The 10,968-nt window shown below is 33.2% G+C and overlaps 1 protein-coding gene and 1 pseudogene across 11 annotated transcripts; both read right to left on the reverse strand.

Annotated features, from left to right (window-relative positions):
• Positions 1-489: 489 nt before the first annotated feature.
• LOC104221206 (viridiflorene synthase-like) lies at positions 490-2,744 on the reverse strand (annotated as a pseudogene).
• A 2,028-nt stretch (positions 2,745-4,772) lies between these two features.
• Positions 4,773-10,367, reverse strand: LOC104221207 (uncharacterized). 11 transcript variants are annotated; one of them, XM_009772204.2, is made up of 10 exons: positions 10,241-10,367; positions 8,333-8,490; positions 7,963-8,239; positions 7,765-7,854; positions 7,560-7,696; positions 7,173-7,305; positions 5,859-6,016; positions 5,633-5,756; positions 5,206-5,538; positions 4,773-5,067 (listed from the first exon to the last, which is right to left on the reverse strand). In XM_009772204.2, exons 6-9 carry the CDS (start codon positions 7,284-7,286, stop codon positions 5,254-5,256), a joined length of 681 nt encoding a protein of 226 aa, XP_009770506.1. In that variant the 5' UTR covers positions 7,287-7,305; positions 7,560-7,696; positions 7,765-7,854; positions 7,963-8,239; positions 8,333-8,490; positions 10,241-10,367; the 3' UTR covers positions 4,773-5,067; positions 5,206-5,253. The 11 variants fall into 11 exon arrangements, with proteins under 11 accessions (XP_009770506.1, XP_070024106.1, XP_009770510.1 ...); XM_070168005.1 differs by having other exon boundaries at positions 8,333-8,410; positions 10,241-10,366; XM_009772208.2 differs by having other exon boundaries at positions 8,333-8,504; positions 10,241-10,366.
• Between the last annotated feature and the right edge of the window lie 601 nt (positions 10,368-10,968).

Below are 10,968 nucleotides of genomic sequence, written 5' to 3' on the forward strand. Positions count from 1 at the left end.
AAAATTTCAATTTGCTCGAAAGTAATCTTTAGACCGTGGTCTAAAATATCCATAAGCTGCAAGAAAAATAAAAAGAAAGACATTTAATATACTAAAAAAAAAAAAGGACAGCCCGGTGCACTAAACTCTCGTTATACGCGGGGTTCGGGAAAGGGCCGGATCACAAGGTTCTATTGTACGCAATCTTACCCTGCATTTCTGCTAGAGACTGTTTTCACGTTTTAAACTCTTGACCTCCTGGTCACATTACAACAACTTTACCAGTTACACCATTTAATTTACTAAACAGTTAGTCCCCAAAAAGGATAACTGACGAAAATTTCTGTACTCTCGATACACATACAATTTATTCATTCAAATAAAACATTTGCAATCAAAATAATACGATGGAGTAAAATTAAATCACTTATTAATGGAGTTTTAAATCAACTAGTACTGTAATGGTTCACATTAACTTATTTAATATTTGACCATCTTCCTTGGAGTCCTCTACATGTTGATGGGATTGACGAGTAAGGCTTCAATTACAGACTTCACATTATTCTTTGGATTACTATATCCATCTTCATTATTCTTGTAAACCACATCAATTAGACGTGTCAGATTTACGATTGGCTTTAAGATTTCAGCTGGCATTGAAGAATTAGTAGGCTTAATAATGCTCTATTTGCTCAAATCCTTCCATGCATTTTCAGCCATTTCAGAAAGTTGTGCACTTGCTTCTTCCACTGTTAAATTGTGCTCTTTCATATAGCATTCTATTCCCGTCACAAGTTGTCCTTTTTCTTTCTCAATCTATATATACGAAAGAAAAAAAAGCAGATGATGGATCATGCAAACATTAACGAATTCACATTTTATTTGAGATTGAGACGTAGTTTATATATCAATATATACCTGGTAAGTTGCAACGTCATCAATAACTCGACCAATTAATGCTGAAGCCACAAGAATCTTAGGTTTATTCATCATCCAATCGAATGCTGCTTTTGAAGATGATTTTATGCCCAATAATAAAGCAGGTGCAAGTAGGTAATAAGTTCCAGTTATGAGTGCATTGCTTAAGTATTCTTCAAATGGTGGACTTTTCCCTTTGATGAACCATTGTGCTTCAATGTAGTAACTCCTCACGATTTCCTTCATCTTTATATTTGAGAAATATAATAATATTAATTAAACTCATAAAATAAAAGGAAAATTATATATATTAGAGTTTTAAGTGATCGTACCGCCTCTTTGACGTAATATACTCCATTGAAACTCATATCTTGTTTCTCTACTTCGATGTCATATTCTTTGAAGAGATCGAGAAGAGTTGAATACAATGTTTTCATATAGGTAGGGAGTCGATCAATTTCACTTGTATCCCACCTGCAATGATTGGCAATGTTTTAACGTGAGTACCTTATTCCAATAATCATTATAGAATAGATGTTTAATCAAATATTTTCATGAGTCTTTAGATGTACATTAGAAATTATAAATGGAATATTGCATACCGGTCCATGGCTTCTGTGAACACTTCTAGTTCATCAAGAGTACCATAGGAATCATATGTGTCGTCAATTACTGAAATCATAGCTATGCATTTTGCAAGCATGATTCGAGCACGAGAATATTGAGGTTCAAAATACACCTCTACGGCCCAAAAAAAGCACTCCACCATTCTATCTCGAACATACGAAAGCTTAGACGCGAGATCCAAATCTTTCCACCATCTTCAAAATAAATTAATGAGAGTCATATTTAGTTAATTAACTCAAGTAATAAAATATATATGGTACTCAAATTAAATAAAATCATCTTACTGTGTGAGTTCACTAAGCTCTTCCTTGTGTAGCACTTGCAACAAATTATAATCTAGTTTGGCGAGCCTTAGTAACTTGTCATTTCTTGATTCAGATTCTCCATATATTGAAATGTTAAAATGGGCTTCAGCTCTTGGAATGCCTCTGTAGAGATTGCATGAGTGCATGTGTTACTTGTTTCTCAATAATAGAAGAGCTTAATTTGGGTGCTATTTTCTCCAAATGTTCTTTTGTGAAGATTAGAGCCTCTTCTAATATTTCATCTTCATGTTCCCTTACTTGAGCTGCTTCATACAGATTGAGCATACCCTTTACATCTTTAAGTAAAGTTTCCATGAATTTTCCATTGTTGTCTTTGAATTGGTTGAAATGATCTAAATTCACAAAATATCTTGTTATAACAAATTAACTAAAAACATTCATTTAAATTAAACAAAATTGTAATATATCTACACATAAAAATATATACCACAAGAGATTGGATAGCCGTGTTGCCTAAACAATCGAAAATATAGGGAAACACTGTATAGATCATGTTCTTCTTGGATGACATTTAGATTAAACAACTTGCTTATTTGATCTTCAATCTCCTCTTCAAAGTGATATGAAATACCAAGGCATTCAAGAGTATCAATCAAACATTTTTTCTGTGGTGTCATTGCCAGTAGTACTGATTATCATGTGCTTGACTTCCTCTTTCAAAGTTTCAATCTCCTTTATATTTTTTTTCGAAGACCTGTAATAATGCGCTCTCTCTTAGTATCAAAATATATAATAAAAAAAGGTGAACGAGAAATAAAGAAGCATAGATATATATACCTGATTATTCAACGCAGAACAACTAAATATATTTCCCCAGAGGCTAGGTGAAAAATTTGTTGTTGGGCGAAAAACCCCATCTTGGTGATTTCCATTCAATGATGCAATTGTTGCCATTGCAAGAGACCTTACAAGATCTGAAAATCTGAATGTGAAATTTTCATTATTAGTTTCTGAGTTTGTGTTCCCATGAATGAAACCTTAATTTACTTTTTTCCTCAAACGAGTACAGTAAAGCCGTGACGGGCCGCCTGCCATGTAACATTTTCGTCATTTCTAATTTTTCGTGCAAAGTTTATGTGGATCCTACCAATTTAGAGACGAGTTTGGAATTCTAACTAAATAAATGCGAAAATCACTAACATGGGCAGATTTAGGGGAGGATGGGTATTTATCCGAACCCCCTTCGTCCAAAAATTACACTGTTTATATAGGGCAAAATTTGTTTTTTACTTTTATCTATTATGTTTTGAATCTCCTTGACACAATCAAAAGCATAGTTATGATCAACGGGGTTCAAAGTCTTTGTGAGGTCAATTCAAGTCCCATTGGTCACTTTCTCTTTCAATTTATTAAATTTTTCCTTGTTTGAACCCCTTAGCGGAAATCCTCCCCCCTCCCCCCATCACTAATGCTTTTTCCAAAATTACTATGAATATGGGATGGATTCGAGATGAATGTATAACTAATATAAGTATGACACGTGGACAAAACAAATCCACCTATGTCAAGCACGAAGACATAGTTGAATAAAAATCAGCATAACATATATAGAGTCAACATGACTTCAAGAACCTCTAACGTCGGGCCGCCCGCCACCGTTCAATCAAAGAGTGCTAATTAGTAGCTAGAAACATATCAAGTAAAAATCAATTTTATCTTCTTTGCCCAAAGCACGTATGTCTGCAGCGTTGTCAAATGGTAAAATTTTATTCGTATAGAATATTTTACACCAAATTATATTATCTTACTATGATTAAAATAAATCAAGGTGACGATGTATAGTACACCTAATTAAGTGATAGACACGTGTCATATATCAATTAAGCTAGTATATATATCCAATGTAAGTAAGTCTTTGCTGTGATTGAATTGTATGGATAGCTCATCTATTTTTTTAAAAAATTCTTTAATACTACTTTTGAGTTGTTTTTAAATATTTCAGCCTTAAAAAGCCATGAAATATACATTTTTAAATTTTATCAACAAAATTAGAATGATCCAGCTTTTCAGTCTACTTTTCTTAGTTAGACCGTTGAAAGTCACAGACATTCGACAATAATAAAGAATCCCAACTCTGGAATACCAACAACTTGTTTGGATGGTTGTTATCCATTGTTTTGTATTGTATTGTTACTTTAAATATAATATTTGTTTTGATTGTTACTTAAATTTTATTGTATCGTTAAATCCATCGTTACATAACGACGAAATATGTCACTTTATGTAACGACCAATTTGGTGTGGTCGCGTCGTTACCTTGTGTTTTTCTCTCTCTCACCCTTTATTATTATTAAATAATTTTATTTTAATCATTTACCCTACCTTTTTATATAGTAATTTTACCATGTATCATAATTTTCTTTATAATATTACAAGTTTATTCTTCATATTGTTGGTGCGTGATGTCATGAAACGATAGCAAACGACACAATCTATCCAAACATTGTTTTATCAAACAATACAGTACAGTACAATACAGTACAATACGTTACATTATAAAACGATACGTAACAACCATGCAAACAAACTGTAAAATAACACAGAGCAGGTATGTACAATTCTTTTCAGTGATTTTTAGGTTTTAGCACTTCATAGCTTTTTTTTTGGGATCTTTACATACATAAATCATGCATTATATATATACTAGATGGGATTGGCCCGGGCTTGCCCAGGCCCAACACTTTGGATTAGAGTGTGAGCAATTGAGAAAGTCAGATCATATCTATCAAAGACAATGTATAATAGCGTCACAAATTCATCAAACTCAACCATGTACTACTTATAGCTAAAGAGTGCCATTGGGAAAGAGTTCATTTATAAGCAAGTGACTTGTATGAACGGACTACACATTGCAAAGTTCAGCGATGTACAGTTCTAGCCTCAATCAATCCATTAAAGATACATAAAACAGCATGTTTGTAACATTAATGTCAAACAGACAAGATATACAACAACATTACATTTAGTTTCTACATTTCAATAAATAGACTGGTATGTATAACATGTAGAGGCCGCTCCAATATCCAAAAATAATACCAATTGCCTTCAAAAACATAGGCACATACTACTGATAACTATTTACGCAAAAATGTGGAACAGTTTGTTAAGGCGGCCAAATATCTGAACTTTGTTAAAGATCGGTATGATCTGCCAAAATGTTATCAAAATGTGTCTGTACATTCCATACCGTCTGAGCGAACATCACTGCTTCGACAATCTGTACAAATAAAATATTCATTTTAAGAACATTAGTAGATGGTAAAATATGGTATTTGAGTTTCTAACCTTGACTGTCGTCTATTACTTTTAGTAAACAATAAAATAAAGAGGTCTATTGGTTGGCTGTATTCCTTACCTGTCAACTCGCAAGCAAGCATTCGTTGTCTTTTGTCACTCAAGTTAGCTATCCATACCGTAACCGCTTTGGTAGGGTACTTGGTTCCCTTTTCTGTTTCTTAGTTGCTTTTGCATCAGTCACAAGTATTGGCTCTTCTTCCATAATTCTGTCGGCACCACTCACAGATGTTGAGTCTTCTGGTAGAAACATGGTTGGTTTTTCAGTGTATGACAAAAGAACCAGAGAACCTGCATTTTTGTCTGGTGTTCTGGATGATGACCATTGTAGCTGAACTCTGAATAGTTTATCAGCAAGTAGTTGATTGTTATGGGCAGCAGGGAATAACTCATTCTGCAAACAGATAGTAAATATAATAGATATCATATCAGAGTATTATATTAAGTTTGTTGACCTATGTTAACTGCGATGTTGTATGTGTATGTACCTTAACACCAGTGATATCATATATCTGTTCAGCTGTCATTGATAATATTCTTTCGCCCAAGCCTTCAGACATTGTTGCTGTTATTGTGCCAGTTTCGTCTGTAATTTCTACCTCAAAGTGGCACCTATGATGTGGTATGTTGTAAATTATTTTAGTTGAGGTACAATAGATGGCCTACAATATCAAATATTGCCAATGGTATAATCTTATTAGTAGTAGTTGTTACCTTGGAATTAACATCCGTGACAGCCTGCAGTTTATGCATTGAATCTCCCTTTTTATTTTGCTCCGAACAAGATGGTTACATTCAGAACAACCTAGCAGGTAAAATCGTTGGAAATGCCCAGGTAGCGAAATTTCTCCTTCGACGTAAAAACTTTCCGCCTGCAAAGTGTTAACACGGAGAAATAATAGAAGGAAAACTTAGTGAGTAAGAGACAAAATGACTTATTTTTTTGTTCTTTTTATCCAGGTAAAAGCACGTGAAACAATGTGCATATTGAAATAAACTGCTTTTTGTCACATATAATTGTGGTCGTTCATAGGCAGTTGTAGGACAATTTTCAGATGTTCTTTAACTTTTTTCTACAGTAAAAAGTAAGGAAAAACTTAAAGGTAAATACTAATATGAATACTCAGTTAACCATCTGCTCCAACCTAAAATTCATTTGGTAAAGGGTTTCCTATTCTTTAATCCAACCCCTATATATACTTCTCTTTTGCATCTTCTTTTCTTCACATACAAGTTTAAAGTATTGGTTATAAGTACACTTCTTACATAAAAAAACAAACCAATAAAGCAATACTTTTAGTTTCTTGTCTTTTTTAACTCCATTTGTTTTCCAAGTTAGAAGCAATAAAATACCAAAGATGATGATGTCTATATTCAGTTCCTTTGATGCTCTCTCTGCTGAAGTTTTTCGACAAAAGGTCACAGAGTTTATGCAGCAAGGCCACTTAAGATAAAATTGTATATAATTTCACAAATATTTGCAACCAAACACTTATCCAATTTGAACAATTTTTAGTCAGCAGAAATTCTGAAAATTAGGAAAAGAAGAAACCAAAACCTATCTTATAACTATAAGTGAAGCCTAAACAGCAAAGACATATAATTTCAAGGAATTTTTGGTCAGGTAAATTAACTGGGAATAAGAGCTCTGTAAGTTTAACCTAATAAGTTATAGCATGTTTTTTCACTATACTATCTAACACCATATTCTTCTAAACCTTTGTGAAGGGAAAAAAACTCTCAAACTATTTGAAAAGGAATTAACAAAATTAGTCTTTTGAGTTGGGAGGGGTAGATGGCATGTTATTTCAATATTCTAAAAACTTAAAAACTTTTGAATAAAGTAAAGATTTTCAAAAGCAAAAATTATTGAAACACTTTTAGAAACAAACGCCATCCAATCCTCTCAAAAATAATTTTTATATATGAATCCTTATAATAAAATTTATTGAACTGTTATCCATATTGTATAAAAGATACATTGTATGGCAGTTTTTGGCATTTTATTTTGTAATTTAGTGAACTCACAGTGGAGGTTTGCGTAGCAATAGCTGAAACAGATAATATTTCATCGTCAATAGCTACAAGATTAAGCGATGAAGCTGACTCTGCTGGACTCTTCACTGTGTATTTAATTAGCATTTGTTTGTTCTCATTTATCCTGTAATTCGCACAGGAAATGTCAGACAATTATTTTTCCATAGAAGAAATAACAGTTAAATAATAATGTGGTACATTTTAGGCACAGTTTGTATTGTACTAATTCTGTAATTCAGTTGCTTGCACATATAAGGGATTGATTAAGATTGTTGAGTTGTATCTTGTTGCGAAACGGGTAACTGCGTATGCAAATTTTTTTAATAACCAACGCTGAACCATAATCCATATGTAGGAACAGGAGCTGCGTGAACTTACCACCCTGTTATTTTGTGGTACCTATCCGCTTCGCGAGAATAATAGGATATTCTTGTAGTTGTCTCACTTGTTTCAGTAACTCAGCTCCTTCATTGCTTGCCATGTCTTCCCATATAGTGAAGAAGAGAGGTTTCTTCCTATACATGTTACTAATATAAGTGTTAGGTAGAGATTTTGTTATGTAATAGAAGATTAAATGACTCACATTTTGTCCATAACTATGCCTCTTGAAATTTCTTACTCTGATCAGCGGTGTATTGCATTGTCCCACAGTTTACCACCACAACTAATAAATCTGTTGTTATAAACAAAAAACAAATGTACGTAAAACCAATATACTTGCATTCAGCATGAGTTTCAAGCAATTAAGCTGTTATAAGGCATAAGGTAATTTGAAATATACCAAATTCAACATCGGAAGACTGTTGTGCAACGTCGGCGAATGAAATCGTAGTCAGTCTTGATGGAGGAGGTAACAGTGTCTCCTTTTCATTATTTTTTGGGATAAACTCCACAATAGTAAATCTATCAACGATCTACTCAAATTGGCCTATATGTAGTGAGTAAGGTTGTGGATTTCTAACCTTGGCAGTTGAAATCAGATATGTCTCAAAAAGTTCGAACAAGTTATCACATCTTCTAATATCGTCACCATAAAGTATCACGCAAACTTGTTCCTCCTACAATGTTATTAAGAATGATAACTAAGTAATTATTGGAAGAGTACAAGTGAAAAGAACTTATGTTACAATTATAGTTGTAACTTGACTTACGTTTACATCCTGCACAATTATTGTCTGAAAATGAACTCGCTGATCTTTACTGTCTCGCGGCCGAAATTTGTCTACAGCCTGGACTTAGCAAGTCCATTCTGTAGTTAGTGGTGTAATTTCACTAATACTAAGTCTTTGTTCCGTTTTATTAATATAACCTGCATATTGGTAACTGTAAAATTGCAAGAACAAACCATCCCACATTACAAATATGAGGCAGCAAATATGCGTAAAATACACTTGAATCTTTTTTGCAACAATTAGGAATTTCTAGTAAAAGTTGGATTTGGATTTTTTTAATCACTACATTTTTGAGTGTTGGAACTCCCTGTGTCAAGAAAGAATTGAAAACTTTGTTAAAGATATTCAAGAAATTTTGGTAATACGGAGAAAAGGCATATGTTAATACGATTGGCATGATAAGTGAAATTCATAGGCCAAAATACTTTGAAGTTAGGCAAATATACAAACTTAAATCACGGCTCCTTTCACTCTACTTTCCGATTCAATTCAAACACACATGAAAAAAAGAATGTCCATCAAGTTCTTCCCTATCGATTTGTTTATTTTATTTATTTTTGTCAAAATGGGATTTAAGAACGAACTCAAAGAACTGATTCGTTTATTTTATTGAAGTTAATTCTGCCGGTAGCTAAGCATATCATCCAGAGTCCTTAAAGTAATGCAGAGTTTTTTAGGATGATTCTGAGCTAGAATGCCTCGAATTATATCCCTTCTTGAACAGACGAAACGAAACTCTTGTATTCGAATACTTTCTCTGTCAACATTACAGTTCCTCCAATGAAATCTGACTTCTATTCCTTTAGGAAAAAGTAAAACTAAAAAGGCTTGAAGTGAAGAAGTTTCAAATTTTTCATGAAGTTCCTTTCCGCTGGATTATTACGTATAGTTGCTCGAAAGGTTTATTCAAACTTATGTATTCATGCAGCTTATAAAGAGAAACAACATAAGCTATGCTTTTATTGGGTTTAGAAAAGTTATGTGGAAGTTTCCTTCTAGTGATGTGCTTGTGAAGTTAATATTAATTCACATCTTCCTCTGCTTCAGAATTGATATGCACATTGAATTTCGCCTGATTCTATAAGTTTCTTATATTATGCCATTTCAACATCGTTTATCTATTTCTTATCAGATTGAACACTAAATAGAACTGATTGAAGGATATGATATCAATCTGTGGGCATCTCACCCATCCTCATATATAAGGCACGGAAATATGAAATTAGACATGAATTTTGTAACCCATGAGAAGAAGAAGAAAAACAAAGAAGGTCACTGAAATTAAGAGGTACATATGTTGGATTACACAACTACCCCAAATTGTGAAACATCATAGTTGAACCTTATTTTGCTCAGTCAAAATCAAATTAACGCAGTCCACAAACGTCAAATCGATTCTTACTGCACTTTAAAAGGGTTGAAAAGTAGGATTAAACCCAGAAAAGCAAAACAGAGGCGCAACAATATATCATCAATTAAGTTAGAATTTTAGGCGAAAGCAAGCTTAATCTTCCATGAAAGATTCAAAACATCATAAGAATACTATCTTAACTCTAAATAAAATTTATAGTCAGAAAAGGTTATCTTCAATAACTGTAATTTCTAGGGGAATTATAAAACAACTTAAGTCGATTTTAGAATTCCTAACAAGGGATCCGCCACAAGAACTTTTTCATACACTACTATACTTCAGAGGATTCTAATAACAAATCTCACTCCTTTTACCCTTCGCTAAGGAGATTCGATGGTGAAGATCCTCTCCCAAATGAGGTCTATTAAACCAACAAGTTTGTCACTTTTTTTGTCTTCTATAAAATCTTAATTGCAAAATAAACAAATTAATAAAAACAGAGAAAAAATCAGAACCCAACCTTAGTTTGTTTTTACCTTTACGGAAGAAAAGGCTAATCAAGCAAAAACCCCGAATATCTTTTTGCAGAAGATCTAAAGTTTTGAATAGAGGAATACACTATAAAGCTGAAAGAGGAATTTATGAAAAGGGTAAAGAAAAGCACGAAGGAAAACTTGGATATAAACAAAAACAGACCAAAGAATAAAAAATTTGGAAGCGGTGCTTTCTACCTGGCAGATTATGGTGTCAAGAGAACAAGAAATGACAAAAATACCCTTATGATGAAGCATACATGTTGACCATAAGATGCCTGCTTATATCCCTTTTGGCCAAACTGCAAAAATCAGCTTATTTTGAGAAGTGCTTTTCTCAAAAGTACTTTGGTGAGAAACAGTTTGTGTTTGTCTAATTAGTTTGAAAAACACTTCTGAGCAACAATTAGTGTTTGACCAAGCTTTAAAAAACTGCTTCTAAGTGTATTTTTCTCAAAAGTGCTTCTCAAAAAAGTGCTTTTGAAGAGAAACTACTTTTGTCTGCTTCTCCAAAACTGCTTCTGCTTCTCCTCAAAAGCACTTTTTTCCTTCCGGAAGCTTGGCCAAACACCTCAAATTGAGGCCAAAAGTGCTTTTGGCCAAAAAAACACTTTTGGCCAAAAATAAGCTTGGCCAAACAGGCTATTATTCTCTCTTATAGCATAGTAGTATATATATATATATATACACTCACACTAATTCAGAGGCGTACTCAAGAGTTTAAGAGGATA

This window comes from Nicotiana sylvestris, chromosome 2, assembly GCF_000393655.2.
Source record: "Nicotiana sylvestris chromosome 2, ASM39365v2, whole genome shotgun sequence".
In the NCBI taxonomy this organism is placed as follows: Eukaryota; Viridiplantae; Streptophyta; class Magnoliopsida; order Solanales; family Solanaceae; genus Nicotiana; species Nicotiana sylvestris.

Bases quoted from the DNA above. Each gene is read 5' to 3' on its own strand.
- LOC104221207 (XM_009772204.2), bottom strand. From the start codon at position 7,286: ATGCTAATTAAATACACAGTGAAGAGTCCAGCAGAGTCAGCTTCATCG. The intron at 5,757-5,858 runs GTAACAACTACT...ACCACATCATAG, and splicing joins TCACGGATGTTAATTCCAAG to GTGCCACTTTGAGGTAGAAA. The intron at 5,539-5,632 runs GTACATACACAT...ATCTGTTTGCAG, and splicing joins ATGATATCACTGGTGTTAAG to AATGAGTTATTCCCTGCTGC.